Genomic DNA, 21700 nt, shown 5'->3' with positions numbered 1-21700 from the left:
GGTTTTGATCAAGGAAGAGCCTTTAGATAAACCAAGCAGATGCTGCTTGGCCACTTTATCATACTCTCCAAAATGACTGATGTTGACCAAGTTCAAAATATTCCACAAGGAAATGTCTGCTCATGGGATGGCCAGAAGAGTAGGTGTGAAACGAATCTGATGTGAAAGTTCTTATCCACTCCCTGCCATGCACCCTCACTTTGTTCTGTGGGGAGGGGAAGGGCGGCCATCTCCTCACTTCAGTCAGGGGACATTCTTCACCAGCACATCTAGAAGGACCCTGCTAGGTGGTTCTCTTTTGCCCTGTGTGTATTCAGTCGCTCAGTCGCGTCTGACTCTTTGTGACAGTTTTGGACTGTAGTCTGCTATGCTCCCCTGTCCGTGGGATTTTTCAGGCAAGAATACTGAAGTGGGGTGCCATTTCTTTCTCCAGAGGATCTTCCTGCCCCAGGGATCGAAGCACATCTCCTGCACTGCAGGCGGATTCTTTACTGTTTGAGCCACCAGGGAAACCTAAGCCAAACCGAGTTAAGCTTAGTGCCCTGTCGTCTTCCACCATAGAGTTAAATTCAGTAACGCAACAAACAGGCCAACACTACAGGGGGTTTCTGGGGAGCCAGCCACTGCATCTTCACTGGCTCTTCAGAGAAGCTGGTTCTACTTCCCGGAAGAGTTCTGAGCGTCGTGTCCACGCTCTCCTTAGCTTAAAACCCAATGCGTTTCCTTGACCAGGCATTGTCAGCTTGCCCAGATTCTTGCCGGTTCCCTGAGGCCTCAATTCTGTTCTGCCCTAAGTGTGTCTCTGTCAGTAAGACCATCTTAGTAAATGAACAACAGGGGGACCTCTGGGGTGGGCACTGAAGAGATGTTTGATGAGGATCAGGAGGCCCTGGGGTTTTGACAACAGAAGGGGCAGAAAGTGGAGAAACTGGTAAGAAAAGGCAGTTGCTGGGTTTTCCTGGTGTTCCAGTGGTGAGAGTCTGCCAGCCAATGTGGAGGACATGGGTTCGATCTCTGGTCCGGGAAGATTTCACGGGCCTCGGGGCAGCTAAGCCTTCACACCACAACTACTGAGCCTGTGCTCTAGAACCTGTTCTCTGTAATAAGAGAAGCTACTGCAATGAGGAGCCTGAGCACTGCAACTGGAGAGCAGCCCCTCCTCACTGAAACCGGAGAAAGCCCTCCTGCAGCAACAAAGACCCAACACAGCTGAAATAAAAAAATAATTTGAAAAAAAAAGAAAAGGCAGTTGCCATCCAAATGGCTCCCCCTGGCCCTCAGGGGTAATGGATCTGCATGACTCTGTGTTCTGGTCCCAAGAACTACACGTCTTCTGAGGACAGGTAATGGCATTTTCCCCTCCGGATATGGCAGGGCACTCAGTCATAGGCTTACTGCTGAACTGCTTATCTTTTAGGCCTTGGAAATGAGGCTCCTGATCTGACCAGGATGGACTGAGGCTGCTAATGACATACAGAGGCTTAATGGTTTCAGAGGCAAGCTCCTTTTTTAAGGGGAAAATAGTCAGTGGTGACCGGGCGAGATGGTGGGAAGTGATTCATCTCGGGTAATCTCAGAGTCCGCAGTGTGAGGCCAGGCTACATGGATAAAGGGAGGAGTGTTCAACAACATGGGAATTATCATCGCCTGTGGGGGCACAGTCTTAATTCAAACAGCTTGATGGAAAATTACTAAACTGCTCAAAGAATGGTAACGAGAGGCTAGTATTTTGTGTAACAGGAATTAAGAGTTGGCCACAGACCCAGACAAACCACATCTGAACCCTTGGAGGAGGGTCCCCCCCTCCAGAACTCTTATCCTGAAGTCCACACGGTTATAATCCCACATCAAGGGAAGAACACTCTTGCCTCCAGGATCTCATGACCAACATCCTACTTCAGATGCCCAATGATTTTCCCTCAGCACAGAGACAATAAATGGTTCACTCTGGGGCTTTCCTGAGATCACATTTAGAATGTTGCTAAATTTTTTTCAAGAAATCAGACTTCCTCTACAGTAAATTTTCTTAAAGAGGAGGCTTGAAGGCAATCTGTCCAAGTTGTGCTCTGTCAGGAAGAAAGGGAGGGACTCCCCTGGTGGCACAGTGGATAAGAATCCGCCTGCCAATGAAGGAGACAGGGGAAGATCCCACATGTCGCGGGGCAACTAAGCTCGTGCACGACAACTACAGAGCCTGAGCTCTAGAGCTGAGCTCTGCGGCAGGAGCCGCCGCCACAGTAAGACTGCACACCGCAGCCAGAGAAAACCTGAGCATGGCAGTGCAGTCCCAGCGCAGTCAAAAATAAATAAATTTTTAAAATTTCAGTAAAGGAAGGGAAGATGGATTCCAGCTCTATTGGGAGGGTTTTCCTACCAGTTACATGGCATCACGAGCATGGATTCAGCTGCCAGAGCTGCCCTGCCCAGAGGAGCACGTGGTCCCCAGCTGTGGGTGGTTGAATAACACCAGTAGGGGCACGTCCTTTCGCTGGAGGAAACTGGAAGTCCGAGCATTAAGCCCACCAGGCACACTTTCCTGGAAGGAGCTAGAAGCCCCAGCCTTCTGATACGAACAGGATCCCTGGGGAGGCAGGGAGACCCAGGATGCGAATCTCCTGCTGGCGAGAAGGGAGGATGCCAAAAAGCGGGGAACATTCCTTTCGGTCCACTTGCTTTGGGGACTTAGAAAAAACTACATGTGTGTTCTCTAAATGGGGAAAGCCTTAGACAGGTTAGGGGACATTCTTGCAAAGAACAGAGATCTCTGATGCTGTGAAATATAGAAAAAGCTCAGGGACTTTCCTGAAGGTAAGGCACGGCAAGAATGATCATTTCCCTCCACCAGACACACCTCTTTCAGAAGTGCCATCAGAGAACACAGTCATTGGGTTGCAAAGAAAAGAGGAAATTGGAACAGCCTCACAAACACGGTGATACTAAAACTATCTCCTTTAAGGACTAGTTACTTGGAATTTAGCGAACTTGGTAACATATTTTGCAAACCAACCTTATTATGAGGTTTTAAGAATCAATTTCAGTGTCAAATTTTGAACTGAAAATGAAAAATTTGTATCAGCTGTAGCCATATTCAATCAATGTTGAACTCTTCACCTTCCAAATACTGTTCTCCCTGCCTTTCACTATGTAACACCCTCGTGAGGAACCAGAAGAGGGGTTTGCTGAAAATACTCTGTTAGCCCCAACTGAAGACCCCAAGAAGGAAGAATAAAAGGAGGGGCAGAGGGTGAAAAGTTGGATATCTGGCACTCTGGTCCATAGCTGTTTGGGGCCATGTACCCTGGTCTCACCAACCCCAAGTGGTTGGTTATAGTGGATTCGATATTTTAAAACAAAATTTAGTCAAGTGATGTCCTGTTGGAGTTGTAACCTACAATTCATTTCTTTAATTAGTCCATTGAAGAAAGCACTATAATTTTTTTAATGGCCTCATTTAGTGCAATGGTGTGAAGATTTGCTAAAGCACAACCAAAGGGAGGTGGTCCATTTAGAAAGTGAGTGAGAGAGACAGAGAATGAAATCATGGTTGCCAGGGGTGGAGGAAGGATTCAAAGAAGGGATAGTTAGGGGTTTGGGATGGACATGTACACATGCTGTATGTAAAATGGATAGTCACAAGGACCTTCTGTAGAGCACAGGGAACTCTGCTCAATGTTACATGGCAGCCGGGATGAGAGGGGAGTTTGGGGATGAGAATGGATACATGTGTATGTATGGCTGAGTCCCTTTGCTATTCACATGAAACTATCACAACATTGTAATTGGCTATAACAGATACAAAATAAAAAGTTTTTTTTTTTTAAAAAAGAACCATCTACTCCAAATGTATGATAATCATACAAAGTAAAGATATCTTAGGGAAAAAAAAAACAAACAACAGGTAAGAAAGAGCTTCTAATGAGAAAGGACCTACCGGAAGGAAATTCCAGTGTAGATATAACATCAGACCTACGCCTTTATTCTGTGTGCTCACACCTGCCAGCTCCAATTACGGAAACAGAGACAGATTAAGCTCTGAACTTAGCAGGCTGGATACGACCTCTGCTTAGGAGAATTAAAAGCTGTCTCTTGCTAGCAGAGAGGCAGCCAGAGCAACAGAATAGTGGAAATTACAAAGGGGGACAAGAGGGTCAATGAATGCTTCTGCTGTGTAAAGACCCAGAAGCTGGGGCAGGTCACTAGCAGTAGAGAGTTTTAAATAAGGCCTGGGGCAGTACTAAGGTAGAAAATAATGAAAGGCTTTTCTCAACATAGAAAGGATTGAATTTTAATTCTAAAATAGTGATTGTTAATCTTGAGTTTAATGAAGATGGTCAACACCTAGACCCATGTATCCACATTCCTTTATTAAGTAAGTAAGTATGTAAAGTCGCTCAGTCGTGTCCAACTCTTTGCGATGCCATGGACTATAGCCTACCAGGCTCCTTTGTCCAGGGATTTTCCAGGCAAGAGTACTGGAGTGTGTTGCCATTTCATTCTCCAGGGGATCTTAGACGCTTTACCGTCTGAGCCACCAGGAAGCCCATTCCTTTATTAGGTACTATAATTTGGAAATCAAATTGTTTGAGGAGGATTTTGAGATGAACAAAAAACAGTTCTATCATTTAAAAAAGAAATATTCATCTAGAAAAAGGATCGTAACACCTATTTTCAACAATCATACCTAATAAAAGCTTTTCTGTGGAACTACACACGCCCCTAAAGGAGTCTTGCTGGGCATCCCCTAGTATTTGTTCATCTGTTCATTCTTCAAATTGTCCTTGGGTACATCTTGCAGGCTGGACCCTGGCAACCAGGATATAGAAGTGGATAGAAAGCCCCTGCTTTCAAAGACTCAAGTCCAGTAAGAGTGATGACCATGAAATTACATGGTCCAACACAAGGGAACATTCTCATAATGAAAATGTTTACAGGAGGCAGTGGGATCACCTCACCACAGAGGACTGGAGTCCCAGAACATCACACAGGGGTGATGGGATGCTTGCCTTTGATGTTGGAATTCCCCAGGTGGCCAAGGGCAAGAGTAGCATTCCAGGGAGGGAATACTTAGCCTATGCAGAGGCACAGGGCTTTGAAAAAGCACAGCATGGGGAAAAAACTAGAAGTTTATAAATTTAGTACGGTTAGTGTGCAGAGGGCTTTTGGGAGGATAGTTGGGGAGTAGCTAGGGGAAAAGTTAGACCAGGTAGGTAGGCGTCGTTCAGGTCAACAAGAAGCTAAGCTAGGTTAAGAGGAGGCGTTTCAGGGAGGAGGGAGCTTTAGTGGGGGAGGGACAAGAGCAGATTTGCCTGTGAGGAAGATTCTTCTGCCCAGCCCTCAGGGGAGATGGCTGGACAGCACGGCAGGAGGAAGCCTCCTGACCTAATGTAGCACATGTGCAGCAGTGCTGAGAAATATTTGCAAGCTGTTTATAGAATATGTCTGTCTTTAAATAAATCCACTTCTTACCTATCACTTTGTCTCTCACTGAATTCTGCAATGAGACATCAAGATCCTGAGCTTCATTAAGTCCTGAGACTAGCAGTGTGGTCTCAGTTAAAAGACAGTGGGTTCAAGTTCCAGTCTGGGTTGTGTGGTTTCAGATCTGGGTAGTGAAGGGAGGCCAGGGTAGCTGACTGAGCAAGGACCCCAGACAGTGGGGGTACAGATCTCTTAGGGGAACTACTGACTGAGACTGCCTGCCCTGGCCAGGCACCATAGTAACTACTAGAATGAGTTATCTCAAGCAGGAGGTCCTGGTAAGGAATGTGGAACTAACAAGCTTACCACCAACTGGAAGAATTCAGGGAAGGTCAAAAGGAGAGAGAAGACTCCAGTCCACATGTCCTGCCAATCTCCCAGAATCCTATTGGCTGGAATCCATCTTGGCTGAGTGATGTGTGAAGCACTAGGAAGGACCCTGAATCAGAATGACTGGCCAGAGACAACCTGGAAACGAATCCCGTCACCATAAAACCGAGACTGGGAGCCACATGGCAGAGCAGTCCTCCTGGGTTCCCTTGCCCTCCTGCTCTCCATCCAGGTGCCCTTCCCGATAAAGTCTCTTGCTTTGTCAGCACATGTGTCTCCTCGAAAAATTCATTTCCCAAGTGTTAGACAAGAGCCCACTCTTGGGTTCTGGAAGAGGTCCCTCTTCCTGCAACAGACATGCTGGGCAGATCAGCGTAGGACAAGGAGGGACTCTGACGTCAGGGGGAGGGATCCAGGCTTCCACAAGCCCAGAGCTGGGGAAAGCAGCACAGCGAGAGAACGTCTGGTGGTTTCTGTCTATGAAGCCCAGGTGAGGCCATGGGGACAGGGAAGGTTGGCACCCAAAGATGGCCCAACCTGTGCTCAAGGTCACCTCCAAGGTCATGGCTCTGACTCCAACTTTGATGCTCCTTGTTGGTCCCAGGGACTTGGGTTCTTGCCTACTCTCCAGTTCTCAGCCTTTTCTTACTGATTTTGCTTTAATCCACCTTTCCAGCTTTTAGTGATCCTGCTGCCTCAGATAAAAATGTGTTCACCCACTGTTGCCCCAGGCAACTACCACCCACCCACACTTACCAGGGCACAGGTAAGCCAGGATCTGCACCTTACTCTCACTCCCCATGAGGAGAGGCAACGGGTGATTGGTCCCAAGTGTAACTTAATCTAACCTGTGCTTTCTAGTAAGATTTCATCTTAGAAGGCCTTGAATCCTTACTAATAAAAGGAAAATAATTCCTTCAGATTCACAACAGGATTGAATGCTTTTCTGAAAGGTCAGTGAAATACATAATGTTGAATTTGAGATTAGAACCAGATAGGCAAACAACCAGCAGATAAACAGTGTGGTGTGGAAGGAACCATCATCCTAGACCTGCATTTTAGCAGGAAATCCTCACTTTTTGCTTTTCTCCACAAGCATTTAGAGATCATAGATCTCAACTCAGAAGCAGACGAAAAGTGCAAAGACATAAATCAAATTCAGAAAGTAAGAAGTTGGGTCCACTTACACTTTTGAATCCTCCTGAATTGGGGGTGACTTAATATGAGAGCAAGAGAGAGCATATTTGTTTTGGCTGATCTTAATGAGTGCACTCCGAGGGCAAAATTCCTGTAATAATACCAAAAGAGTTCATTCAATTTAAATCAGAAATGTCCACAATTCAGATGTGATTTTATTTTTCTAGTACAGCCCATTGTAATAGCTACCAGCCATTTTCCTATTCTGGTGACACTTGAGAGTGGTTTGAATGCAGAGTCTAACTTGGTGATTTTATGCCGAATAAAAGTCATCATTGAATCCTTTCTGTCATTTTTCCACATTCTGGGTCATTTGCCAAGTTTACCCCTCTAAGATGTGTGTGTGCATGCACAAACACACACTATTTCATATAACTACCTTTCTTTCCATCTTAACTTCAGCCTTGGCCATCTCCTTTCTGGACTTATAAATTATCACCACCACCCGATGCTCAATGTCCCACTGTCAGCCGCTGGGTCCCCCAGAATCCCTATCAGAAGTGCCCTTGGCATCTATCCTCCAGACCACGCCATCTAGTCCCCATGGCCCTGCTGTCCTGTGGGTAACTCCTGAGGCCCTCCCTCAGGGACCCTGGGCCACCTGGAGCCCATTCAGGGCCATCTCTCCCAATGACCCTATACCTGCTTTCTCCTCTCTTGCCTGGTAGAAGTCCCCAGAGTGGGGCCACCTGGCAGAGATGCTTCCCACCCACTTCGAGCCTTCTTCACTGTCATCCAAACAGCTCCAGATAGCCCATCATCCCTCAGGGGTTTTCCTGGATTGATGAGAAGGCTCCCTCTCTCCCTTGAACTGTCAGATTGGATGCAGCGCTCCAGGGGGCTCTGATGGCCTTCACTCATCCATCCCAAGTTTCATTCCTTCATCCTAAAATTCACTCACCATGACCCTTTCCCTGATGGACATACCTCAGTTACTGTCAAGAATTGACAACATATTTTAATTCTGTTTAATTGGGCACAGGTATTTAGAGAGCAGGCCACAAAACCAGACTTCCTGGGTTCAAATGCCTGTAACACCACTCACCCTGGGTGTGACTTCACTTCTCCACTTCTGGCTTCTTATATAAAAATGGGAATATGAGTATGTACCTCACTATGTTCTCAGCATCCAACTGTTCACTATGTGTGAAGCACTTGGGTTTGTACCCATGCCACATAGAAAGTGCTGAATACAGTCAGCACGATTGTATTTGTTTGACAATACATTTTCCAAGTGTATTACATGGGCCATCAAAACAACATTATTTCCATTAGAAACATCACTTATGCAAGCGCTTTACAAAACCATGGTAAGAATGTGCTCACTAGCAGCAGCGGTACCAGGGGTGCAAAGATGGATAGGACCCAGGCCCTGCCTTTAAGGAGTTGGGAGACTGGAGAGGGATCTGGTGTGAGAGGAAGGTAGGAGAGTGTGCAAGGGGACCTGGGGGCCTCAGCAGAAACAGGGCAAAGTCTTCAGGGGACAGGAGTTTATATGGAAGAAGATGGAGAGGGTAATCCAGGAAGGATTAAAAACCTAGAGGCTTGAGAAAGTCCACTGTGTTCAGGAAGCAGTGAGCCTTCGATATGGCTGGGAGTCAAACTCACAGGGCAGGGGGGTCAGGCTGAGGTTGGGCTGGGCTTTTCCTTGAGGTTTAAGAGAAGTGTGTGTGTGTAGGGATGGAGCAGGGGCAGGCGGCACATCAGGGAGGCAAGTGACCTCATCAGATTTGCAACCTGATATTTTTTCTAAAACATTTAGGAAAAATACATAGGGAGGAGCAGTAGGGAGAGAGAATGGGGCTGTAAGAAACTGGGGAGGCTCCTGATGAAGCCAGAACTGGAGCAAGCCTCCCCAGTCCCCAAATGTGGAAGAAGAGCCCCAGAGACCATCTGATGGGGGAGTTAGAAGAGCACTGTGACCTTAGCAAGGGCAGACTTCGAGTTGCCCAGTGGACGGAACTCTAACCACAGGAGCTGGACGTGCAGGGGAAATAGATACAGCTAGGGCAGGAAAGAGCCAGGCACTGCACACAAGAAAGGCAGGGGTCAAGGAAGCCACTTTCTGCCTAAAGAAAAAGTGCTTTTCTAAATGAAAGTCTACTTACTCTCCGGTTGTTACACTTTAAAACTGTGTAGAATTTATCTTCAGCCATATCTTGATTTGGAAGTGCAATAACAATGGCGGGAACATAGAAGTCAAATCCTTTGGGGATCACAATTTTGGCAAACACATAATCTCCAACCTGTAGATGAGAACATCTTTCAGAGCAAATATTCAGCTTATGGATCTTAGAAACAATAGTAAATAAGCTTGTTTGGAAACACCCCAAGATGCTAGCTGATGCTAGGATTCAAACACACATTTTTTCCCTTAGTTGGCAAGAGTTACTAGTTCCAGCATTTTCTGGGTTCATAGGGCCCTGGCTGGAATTTTGTGATCAGTCTGTGGAAGCCGCATTCAGCAGGGCTTCACCTGCCAAAGGTCTCAGGGACAGCCAACAAGGTGGCGAGGGCTCTGGAAACCAACTCCTACAATGACTCGTTGAAGGAACCAGGACTCTTTGACACAAGAATGAGTTTGAAGGGCTATCAGGGATAGAGGAAAGGAGCGTGTTGTTTAATGTGGCTCTGAATCTCACACCTGGAATCTGTGGGGAAAAGTCACAGAGAGATAACTTCCAGGAGAAACAAACTCTGGTGAAGGGACACAGAGTTTTGGGCATCAGTCAGATGGAGGGGATTCGTGGTTGGGGGAAAGTGCCCTGATGTGCCTTTGGGTCTGCCCAGGAGATGTGGGGATAGACAACCCACGTGAGCCCTCTGAGTGCCCCTCACTGCTTTTCCTCCAGGCTCATACTATTCAAGAAACAGCAGCAGTGGAACTCTGCAGAGGCCTTCTCCTCTGGCCTTGATGCTGGAACAAGGCCAACACAGGAGAATGGGCAGACACAGCATGGCTCTGATGAACTTACAAGCACATGAGAACACAGCAGCTCCGCTCCCCCCTGGGATGCACATTGAGGGGCAACTGCATTATGGCATCAAGGTCTGGCATCAACTGACTACGGTGTCAAGGCAAGTGCTACCTCTGCTCTTGTTACTCAATCTGTGTTATTTTAATTTCCTGCAATGAAAGCCTCCAGAGCTCTAGCAGTTATAGCAACTCCCTTCCCACCACCCATCTATTGTCTGTAAAGCAACAAAGGCCTCAGGGGCAATGCAAGCAGGACTGAGCTATTTAAACAAGGCGTTGGCAGATAAAGGTCAAGAGCAAAGAAATTGCTAGGCAAGAGGTCACAGGAACACCAGCCACTGCTGTCCAGAGCTCTAGGAATGGTGAAAAGGGGCCGGGGAACAGCTGGCTGGAGCAGGTACCTGTAGCAGTGGGCAGGGCATGGCACCGCCCACTGGCGTGATGAACGAGATGGGCACAACCTTGGTGTCTCCATACCTGAAGCCCACGAGTGCATGGGTGGGGCTCACACACCTCTTCACAACTCCTATAAGAAATCAAATTATTGAAATAAAATATAAAGACAATGCCTGTTCCCTTAGGCTTGCCCCATGCTCTTGGGTTTGCTAAGTTATAACACTTTGCCTGCTGAAATCAGCGAGCCCCTTGATTTCTCCACCGCATAACTCTGGGTTCTGTGTGATGCCTGCTAGGGTTAACCAGCTCAGACAGCAGTGCCGTGCTCTGGTCTGGAGCTGAGCTGGGAAGCTGAGAGAACACGTGGGAACTTGTTCAACCAGTATTCCCAGAAACCATCCTGATAGGAACACGGATCCTAGAAATACCCTCTCCCTGGATGCTTCCTACCATCTTATTTATTTTAGCCATATTTCCTTCTATAATATACTCAGAGACAGAAAATCATTATTGTTAAATTGAGAAAGTGAAAGGCAATATGAATTCCCATCCTCAGCTTCTCATCTGATATTACACACCCCACGGCTTCCCTAAAATGTATAATCAAAAAATGAAGGAAAAAAGAGTAAGTTTTCTTGTCTTTTAGTTATATGGGGAGATTATTATAACAGGAAAAGAATATATCAGTGTTAAGGTTCATGGATTTTGTTATTTATCCTAGGTGAAATTAATTTTCCCATTGCAAAGGGATTATCAACATTAGGGAGAGGTTTTTGACAGGGACACTTCCCCAGCAGTAACAGCTTCACTTGGACCCCCTTATCCTGAGACAGAAATGTGCTCGTCCCCACACTGGGCTCCAACGCCCTGCCTTGGCTTCCCCACTCCAGCTCACACGCCAGCCTTAGTGAAGTCTCAGGTCCCTCCAGGTGGCAAAGAAACAGCTGCTGGCTTTCATCTTGAATCCACGCATCTTGTATCAGTTATTTATTTATAAAGAATCTAATCCTTTTATTTTGGCCACACTGCGAAGCTTATGGGATCTTAGTTCCTCCACCAGGCATCCAACCCGTGTCCCCTGCAGTGGAGGTGCTGAGTCTTAACCACTGGATTGCCAGGGAAGTTCCCCATGTTTCTTGTTGTAAAAAGCCAAAGAAAGGGAAAGCTTAAAAACAAAACAACCGCCCTCCCCTCCCCACCACACACAAGAAAACCAGCTTTAGGTTATTTATTTTCTTATTGGACTAAAATGTTTGGTTTGGTTTTTGAAGTACTAGTTACACACCATTCACACATTTTCTATCATAAATTGACTCTACCTTTTTCATTAGGAAAACAAACGCTACTTTTTATAAAGAATTCCTACTATGAAAACAAAGAACTACTGTGAGGTGAGAAGAATCCTTATATCCCCAGCATCTGTATGCCCCTGCCACAACCACCAACCACTGCCACCAGAGCAGGGGTGAGGGTCCAAGCTGCCAAGATGACCTTGTTGGCCAGTGTGACCTTCCTCAAATTCTTAGCCTTTGGGACTGTGTAGAATCCAGTCTTAAAACTGGGGTAAGTTTTTCAGGTGTCTGCCTGAGTTGAGCAGCTGTACAGCTGCATGGCCATGGAGTCTACACCATGAATTAGCTGCTTCTTTACATAAAAAGGCTTCCTGCCCTTGATCTAGATCATTAGACCTAGACATTTGTTAAGTTTCTACCAGCTCTTTTCTGTTTCAATCTCTGCATTCGTGGGTTTTTGTTCACCTCCAGAAATCAGTGCAGTTTCTTTCCAATTAACTGTGGAGCCAGCCTCATGGTGTTGACACCTGGATGGCTGTAAATCAGGACGGAGGACCCAGAGCTGCTGGCCTGTCTGGTTATGGCTCAGCCTCTGCACTAACTCCTTCTCCACCTCATTAAGGAGTCGCTGCCATTTCCAGGTCCTGATTCAAGATTGGCTTCCTATTCTGGGCTGCCCTTATGCTGCAGTTTCCTTCTGCCCTCAGCCTCAGAGAGGTGAGAAGGTATCTCTCAGGGCCATTTGGGGCTCTGGCTCTGGAGGTTAGACCAGAACCACCTCCATGGCTTTCTGTCTTCCTCCTGCTGGAGGCTCAGGGATCCCCATCTTCCTGGGTATGAGTCAGCTTCCCCACCTCGGTTAGGGGATTCTCCTATACCCAGGTGGGAGGAGAAAGGGGTGCCCCCCAGTTGAGACCCTCAGTGAAAACACTGCCCATGCCCAAAGGTCAGAGGAATGAAGAAACAGTCTAAGTAGACAGCATGTGTCAGTTAGTTTAGCGAAAGAAAGCAGGGGTGGTTTTCAATCTTCATTCCAAACAGGAATTTCTCAGGCTGGAGTGCAGATTTTTTTACCTCTGGCTATAAGAACCTTCTGATATTCACAACTGGGCTGGGATTCTGTTTCTTGGAAAAGGCATCTGTTCTGCTCAACTGGAAATGCGCCTTCCACTGGCCCCACCTCCACTGACTTCCAGCCTATACATCTAATCATCATAGTCTCTTCTGCCTTTAGTCTCAGGTTTCCTCTGTAGCTCACTGTGCTGGTTTTGTGTTTTTGAATTGTTCTTAAACTTTTAAAACTACTGTTAAAGTTTTTAAACTTCCAGCAGTGTTCTATACCCCCAGGTGAGGACCCCAGGTGAGTCGTTTATATCTCCCAAGAGGCAGTAATAGACAAACTCTACAGGTAATTAACACTTTCCAATTTCAAAATGCTGCACATTATCAAATTTAATCAACATCATGATCTTATGGGGGTTTTCACTGTTTTAAATACCATTTGGAGAGAGAAGGAAACAAATTTAGAATACTTCAGTGATGCCAGTCACCTGGCTGGTAGAGGCAAAAACAGATTTAAAAAAAAAAAATTAGGATTTTTCTGGTCCTAAATCATTACACCTGGGAAAGTATTCTGTTTCCCACTCCCAGCCTTTTTTTTTTTTTTTCTGTTGTAACTTGTTCTGATGGCATAGTGCAGAAATCTTGCAACCCACACTTTTCATCATTAAGGATTTCCTGAGATAAAATGTTGCTTTTTACTGAACAACAAGAAAGATGACACAGTTCCTACAAATAATGATTAAAATAAAGCTCTGAGATGTGTCCGCCTTCCTGATTTTCAGCATCAGGATGAACCAGGCTATCAGCTTGCCACTTCTGTTCTGCACAACACAGTCTGCCCTCCACTAGCTAATCCACACTCATCCCTGGGGCAGAGGCTGTTGCTGTTCAGTCACTCAGTCGTGTCCGACTATTTGTGACCCCATGGACTGCAGCACGCCAGGCTTCCCTGTTCTTCACTACTTCCCGGAGTTTGCTTAAACTCATGTTCACTGAGTTGGTGATACTATCCAACCATCTAGTCCTCTGCCACCCCCTTTTCCTCCTGCCCTCAATCTTTCCCAGCATCAGGGTCTTTTCCAATGAGTCAGCTCTTTGCATCAGCTGGCCAGAGTATTGGAGCTTCAGCTTCAGCATCAATCCTTCCAATAAATATTCAGGACTGATTTCCTTTAGGATTGACTGGTTTGATCTCCTTGCAGTCCAAGGGACTTTCAAGAGTCTTCTCCAGCACCACAATTTGAAAGCATCAATTCTTTGGAACAGAGGTAGCCAAATGGAAATCCCTGCCCTGATTCCCAAGGGTGGCAGCAAGACTGAGCCAGCTTTGCTCCTGCACAGACCTGGCCTTATGCAAAGGATGCTTTGATCCAATTGCTCTGAAGCTGACTTCAGCTTAGCTGTTTTCCTCTAGAAACATTTATGAGGCTTTGAACAAAGATTATCAGAAAGGAGTCACCAATGAAGATCATGCCTGTGCTCCTCAAAATTCTGTTTGGCCTTCTTTTTTGGAAGGGGTAAAAAAAATTCAAATACAATATCCTAGTTGTTAGTTCTACACATATGTCTGCTGGAAACCCAAATTCCTATTTAAGTATTTTTCCCACTTAAAAAGCAGATTTAATTAAGTTTAACAAATAATTTTTTTAAACTGGTGATTGACAGTAGGATTGGCTATACTTCAAGGTATAATGTTTTTGATGGGCACCTCTTCTTCCGGGTTCTTTAAGCTCCCTTTCCCCATAGGCTTTTTTTTACATGATTTCAGTGAGTACTTTTGTTCTGACGTGTCAAAAATCTCTATCTCTGGACAGATTTCCTCTCCAGATTCTAGCTCCATATCTCCAACTGCTTCTCTGACAATGTTAGTGTCTCATGGTGCATCTACAATTCATCAGGTCCCAGGCACATTGGACTCTTCCTCTAAGGAAGAGGCTGTCATAGGCATTCCATTCTCAGGGCTTCTAGTGAAGCCCTGCTCTTCCCTTGCTAGAACTCTCTCCCCCAGATAATCTCATGGCCCCTTTTAATTAATTTATTTTTAAATTTTATTTTTTAATTTTTTTGGCTGTGCCACACGCTATGTGGGATCTTAGCTTCCTGACCAGGGTTCAAATCTATGCCCCCTACAGTGGAAGCCTGCAGTCTTAACTGACGGACTACCAGGAAAGTCCCTTATCGCTCCTTTTGAAAGTCCTGATTAATATGTCACTTCACCCATAAGCTCTTCATCGACTGTCAGGAAGCGTTTAACAGGAAGGAGGCTTCCTGTGTGCTATTTTGGATCTGTCATGAATCCTCTGTTCCTTATTAAATCCTGAATATTCAGGAATTAAGAGGAGTGGCAAACCACTCCCAGGGCTGAGGAATGCACGCATTTCCTTCATTAGTTTTTCCATACGGTGAAAAGTAACTATTTAAGACCCTCTTCCTTTTTATGGACTATACAGTAAAAATGATTATTTACAATCCTCTCTCTTTGATATGGATTGTCTTATGTTTCCTTGATAATTTGTAAGTCTGGACTTTTGATCTTTATCTTTGCTGAAAAAAGCTACCTTGTAAGACAGTATATATACCCACACTATGTTGAATAAAACACCCTTGTTCCATCAGAGCATGGGTCCCCGTGTCTTTCTTTCTTTTTCTCCATAAAGACAAGAATTTTCTTCTGTTTGCTTACTATGGTAGACCAGCACTTTAGGAATATTACATACATGGAATATAGTAAATATGTAGTAAAAAACTTGTTTACTAAACAAATGAAAGATTAATATAAGTTTTTCTGGTGACTACTTCTCCACAAGTATGAGTAGAAACATCATCCTTTCATTTTAGAAGTGGAATACCTAGTACAACTCATGAAGTGTCAGTGTGATAGGGAAAGCACAGTTTGAGAACTTCTGGTCCCTGATATCGTATTACTTAACAAAGGAATTTTACAAAATAAAATATCTACCTACCTGGAAAATAAAAGCCATTTTCATCACATCTTGCAATAACCTTCTGGCCTTTGAGTGGATCCAATTTTTTTGATTTGTTTTTCTTTGTTGGAGTTCCTTGAATTTTCTGTTGCTAAAAAATAAATAAATAAAACATTAATAGTTGATAGAAAAAGTCAATGCAGACAGTGAAAATCACAGGAACAAGACAGTTTGTTATTCTCTGATGAGAATTACATCACTGAAGAATTACAGAACATGCACATACTATATACTCACTCTGGAGGACTCTCTGGTGGGGAACAGGCTTTTAAACTTGAACAGATATGGGGAACCACTGCACATAGACAATGAGGCAGAATTTTCAGTCTAATCTAATCAAGTTTTGTTAAAATGAAACCAAAAAAGTCAACCTTTTCCAGAGCATTTAAACAGGACCTAGAGTTTTAAAACACAATATTTAATATATATGCATTATACTATCCAAAATGCAACATACAAAAAAGCAAGCAAACATGATCAATTCTCAAGGTAAAAGGCAATCAATAGACCACAGAATTGAGATGACTCGGGCATTGGAATAATCAGATGAAGACTTTAAATTAGCAGTCGTAACCATAGTGTGAGTGCCAAGTTGCTTCAGTCGTGTCCAATTCTTTGCAATGCTATGGATCATGGCCCACCAGGCTCCTCTGTCTATGGGATTCTCCAGGCAAGATTACTGGAGTGGGTTGCCTTCCCCTTCTCCAGAGGATCTTCCTGGCCCAGGGCTGTGGGATGTGTTCAAGTCTTCAGACTCACATAGCTTTTAGCTTATGTGGCCACAGACCAAAATGGAAGATGACCAACACAATTTTGATGTTCCCACCTAGCTGGATTTTGCTTGGGACCCTCCATTCTCATGGAATTTCTGCTTTTAGAAATGCAGTCAGTGTATCAAAGAGGATGGCCCAACATCATTGGTAGATGGTGAATATCATCTGACTGTTCCTGGGCTTTCAACCAGAGGACACATCTAAGCACTCCTTTCCATGGGCAATCATAATGACCTACTGCCAGTCTGAAATGGTCTCAAAGAGATGGGACCTGACCAGGGGACAGGAGAAATGGGACCAAGTGCTATCCAGGTGTGAGCCTGGGCAACGTGTTAACATTTCTGGGCTCCAGTTTCTGCATGTGCACAATAAGAGGACGACATAAATGATCTCTAATGTCCTCTAATGTCCAGGAGAGTCAGCCTTAGAAGACCTTCTGCAGTACTGGAGAAACTGTCAGGTCACATGCGTACAGGGGCAGGAACACAAGCATGATACCCTGGTTGTAGTTTTTACAACATAAGGGAAATGTCATGGTCAGAACTGTGACACGAGTAGCAGAGTTTTCCATCATAATTACCCAAAGAGAGGCCCACACCACAGTTTCCTACAGTCAGTTCCTTGATGGAAGATTCCATGTACAGTATATTCTTGTTATTGATAGAATTCAGAATCTTAAAAATTCAGAATATGCCAAATTAAATACCCTCGCCTTTACATAAGTTTAATTTCCAAAGCCACACTGCTTCATACCATCAGTGTTCATATCAAAGACCAATCAGCCAGGAGACCTGTTGGTCCCTGAGGCATGAGACAGTCTTATCAGCTCCAGACCAATAACAACCTATCATTTACAAAAAATTTCCACATTGATTCTAGAAAGCCATTTTTCTCCGTTAGATGTCATGAGTATAACAGACCAGTGGATTATTAGAACCTATGCTTAGATTCATCTAAAACTCCTTTTCAAAATTTGAAATAATAATCACATAATTTATTTAGCTAGCCTCTTTTTATTTCTAGATTCCAAATATTGATTCTCTCAACCAGAGAGCTTCTCTTAGCCAGACGGTAACAAATATGATTGCTCTCTACAGTTCCACAGGGACAAATCTGTGAAGTCATTTGCCCGAAATCATCAGAGAGCTCTTTTTTACCCTCCTATAGTTGTCATTCACTTCCCAATGCATCTAATACAGAAAAAGGTCTTCACTCTGTGAAGACCTTCCCTGCAAGGGTAATAGCAATGAATGGAAGCGATGCAGAGGGCTACTGGTGTTCATTTTTAACACACTGAAAATGCTACCTAAGCACCTGCCTTTCTGGGACTTCCTTGGTGGTCCAGTGATTAAGACTCCACCCTTTCAAAGCAGGGGGCTTGGGTTCAATCCCTGGTCAGGGAACTAAGATCTCACATGCTGTGAGGCACTGCCAAAAAAAAAAAAAAAAAAAAAAAAAACCCACCAACCCTGCCTTTCTAAACAGCCAAAAAGTATCGTCCCTCCTTCACATCATTCCTACACCTTGAGTACACCTGAAAGGACCATTACTACTACAGTGCTTTGTACACTCACATTCACTCTGCTCTTGTTTCCAACTGTTACTACTATTGGCAAAAACTCACTCCTGGCTGTTTCTATAGCATGGAGCTATATGGAAGGAATCTCTCCCTGCACACTCGGTGATTCTCCCATATCCCTGCACAGGCAACTCAGCTACAGCACAGATAGAGCAGAGAAGCCTTGGCAAACACAGACCTATGAGGGCCAGCTTTAATATATAGATTCATTCACCAGAAATAGAGTACTGGTCTCTCAGGATGGAAGGACATCAGTCAGGGCAGCTAGATACCTCATCCCTTCAGCCACAATGCCGACGGCACCTTTCCAGAGAGATGACATCCTGCTATTTTTTGAATCTTGCCAAAGACTTCATATTTTTTAAAAAGTATTTATTTGGCTGCACTGAGTCTTAGTTGCAGCACATGGGATCTTTAGTTGCTCTATGTGTGATCTAGTTCCCTGATCAGGGGTCAAATCCAGGTCCTCTGCATTGGGAGCATGCAGTCTTAGCCACTGGACTACCAAAGACTCACCAAAGACTTTAGAGACACAGCCCCCACTAGAGGATGTTCCCTGACCTGCTCCTTTCTGCCATAAGTCAACTAATCATATGCACAATACAAGCATGCTCTTGGGCTTGAAAAAGAAATCTACGGAGGACGAGAGTCACAGGGGATGGAGAATGAGAGAACGAGACATGCCAGCACTAAATAAATAAGCCAACCTATCTGTAGGCCAGTTTTAGTGAGGAAGTCAGATGGGCAGTGATGCTGGCAGTTAGGGATGCTGTTCTCTGGGCACTTTGATTCTGCCTTGTTTCCAAAATTCAGAGACTCCAATTCACTCTTTTGCCAGATTCAATTATCAAGTGATGCATCAATAGATACAGGATCCAAGATGCAATACCCTCCTTTTGTTTCATTATTTAGTTTCAAGGTCATGTTCTCAGGTTTGCATTGGTGGGGTGGAGGTCACTAAATGTTTGATGCTTTAGAATTTTCCACTTAACAAACAGCATGTTTTCACATCAGGTACAGAACATACTTCTACGTTGTAACTAGAACTAGTCTTTGGCTCAAAATCTTGTAAAATCATTGTATTTTTTCCTGCCTCAAATCATTGAACTCTGCTGCAAACAACCCCTAAACAGTACTAGCAGCAGGTCCAACATGCTTCTCTGGCCATATTTTGTCCTTAAAGCCAAGTAAAGTCTGGCTGCTGTGATCAAGATACTACATGTAGGGCCAGGGATGTTCTGACCTTTCCTCTCTATAGAGTACCTAATTATGAGACCAGAACATTTGGACACTCTTTTGAAACCTAGTGAGAACAAGGCCAGCCTGGAGCATTTTCTGACCTACTCTCTCTCCTCTCATTTATATGTAGAGGGCTTTGCTCCACCACAAGAGTAGCCAAGATCTGCATTTCTTTTAGAAATGGGTTCTGGAGAGAAAATGAGAAAAAGACCTTAGAGGAAGATGTAAACCAGGGGTGGCAAACTCCTGCTCAGTCCCTCGAGGCAGCAGAATGGGAGTGGCCGAACCATGCTTGCTGTCGTTGGTGTTTAGTCACTAAGTTGTGTCAGATTCTTTGCAAACCCATGGACTATAGCCCACCAGGCTCCTCTGTCCATGGGATTTCCCAGGCAAGAGGTTGCCATTTCCTTCTTCATTTCTTCTACCCATGGTAGAACGTTGAAAAGAGTTGGAGTGTTTTCCTTTCTAGGAAATTTGCATTTAAGCAGGAGGCAAACTGTAAAGCCAAAGAAGTGAAGCTCTAAGTGGAACTTCCTGTCCCAGCTCCTTCTATTTTAAAAGGAAGCTAAGTCTTCTTGCAAGATTTCTCAAGCACAGCAGGTCGGTGCTGGACTCCTGGGGACACTGAGGAGTCCATCTGTGAGCCCAAGGCTTAAGAGGGAAGCTACAACCAGGAGAACATGCAGAGAATTACTGTCCCATTTCAGAAGTTATGTCGTGGCTGACTCTTTCTGTCCCAAGGCCTGTGGCCTGCCAGGCTGCCAGTACAGGACTGTGGTCTGTTCTCTGGCACTTGGCTGTACTTTCAAATCCAAAGCAGGGGAGGCAAGTGCTTTCACGGAGCTTTGTTCCCCTCCTCCTCAGGGAATTTCATAACGTTAGAAAACACATGAGCAATACATGTCCGCAAATTTCTGTGCAGTTTCTAATCCCCTCTCTAGGGGCGGCCTGGCCTTACCCTCATCCTGGTGTGGTTCCTTGAGCTGGGTAAGCAGCTGCTTATGAAGCATAGGAAACAATGATAGGATGAAGCCCTGAATGGCCTTCAGTCCCGCACACAGCAGCACTGGACTAGGGAGACTTAACCACTCTGATAGTAAAGTCTCCAATCAAATCTCAATCCATAGCAACTCAAAGGGCTTTTGTGGAAGGGTGAAATTTTTTCGGGTGTTTCTTTCTTTTTTTTTTTTTTGGTAGTAGCAAAAGTGTGTAAGTCTCTCAGTAGTGTCTGACTTTTTGCCACCCCATGGACTGCAGCCTCCCAGGCTCCTCTGTTCATGGAATTCTCCAGGCAAGAACACTGGAGTAGGTTGCCATTCCCTTCTCCAGGGGATCTTCCTGACCCAGGGATCGAATGCAGGTTTCCTGCATTCTTTACCATCTGAGCCACCAGGGTAGTGGCAAAGGAACCTAATAAATATGCATTAGATGCTGAATCAAATTATTTCTGTAGCTTGAAAGCACACTTGTAACATCTTCTTGGGGAATATTCCCTCGTTGCTCTTTTAGGGAAGAATCAAAGAGAGGAAAACTTGAAAAGGTTTTAAGTATTTAAACCTGAAAATTACTGCAGCCTTCTGAGGTCTGTACTTCCACAGGCAGGTACTCCAGAGATGCACATACTAGAGCCACCACTGTGCCACTGCCTGGAGTGTGGACCACCACCAGCTGACTGCTGAGGTTGTACAGAAATATCTCAAATGAGGTGATGGTGTAAATAGAAATGCTGGGTCTTTAAGAAAGCTTTTCAAAAGAATCTCTGTTCTGCTTACTCTGGTCCACCCATCTGCCCCTATGTCCATTCTCTGCCCTGCCTTGCCCCCATGTTCCAGAAGGCTGACCCCTCCAAGGACAACATGACCCGATTTCTCTTATTGACTTACTTTCTGATAGGCTGAGCCAGTGGGAGGTGGGAGGTCAGAGGGCAGCAGGGAGAGAAGGGCTGGGGCATTGGTTCCAACTTCTCTCCCAGTCTTTTGTCTCTCTACAGATACCCACCCCCGCCCCGCCCCCCACCGACTAGTGGACTGCACTCTTGCAGGCTCCAGTACCACTATTTCCCTCCACTGCTGAAGTCCAGAGGTGCTGACAACTTCCTGCTTTGCCAGTGCTGGGGTGAAATCCCCTTTTAGCTGCCTTGACCTGCCTCCCCCTCTGCAAACAGTTCCTTCATTAATGTTTCTTCACTTGAAGTGACTGAATGAGATTCTGTTTCCTGCTTGGACCTTCCTTATAAGCCCTCTGCACTCAATTTTCCTTCTCCAGCCAGTGAAGTCAATGACCACACCCAAACCTGTTTAGGGTAGAATTTATGCCAATGAAAAAAGGATGAAAACTTCCCGGGTGGTCCAGTGGTGGAGAATCTGCCTGCCAATCAATGCAGGGGACCTGGG

The 21700-nt window shown here is 45.1% G+C and overlaps 1 protein-coding gene across 11 annotated transcripts in view; it reads right to left on the bottom strand.

The window, feature by feature from the left end:
• Positions 1-21700, bottom strand: part of VWA3B (von Willebrand factor A domain containing 3B) — a 174552-nt gene that overhangs the window by 2859 nt on the left and 149993 nt on the right. For all 11 annotated transcript variants that reach the window (XR_011490444.1, XR_011490443.1, XR_011490440.1 and 8 more), the window contains 4 exons: positions 15696-15807; positions 10384-10508; positions 9114-9251; positions 6996-7096 (listed from right to left, as the gene is read on the bottom strand). Coding sequence is in view for 1 of the 11 variants with exons in the window: in XM_070474633.1 (XP_070330734.1) it covers positions 6996-7096; positions 9114-9251; positions 10384-10508; positions 15696-15807 (476 nt within the window). In the remaining 10 variants the exon portion in view is untranslated. The remainder of the gene's footprint in view (positions 1-6995; positions 7097-9113; positions 9252-10383; positions 10509-15695; positions 15808-21700) is intronic.

This window comes from Odocoileus virginianus, chromosome 2 (genome assembly GCF_023699985.2).
Source record: "Odocoileus virginianus isolate 20LAN1187 ecotype Illinois chromosome 2, Ovbor_1.2, whole genome shotgun sequence".
Taxonomy (NCBI): Eukaryota; Metazoa; Chordata; class Mammalia; order Artiodactyla; family Cervidae; genus Odocoileus; species Odocoileus virginianus.
This window is presented reverse-complemented; position numbering and strand designations above follow the sequence as displayed.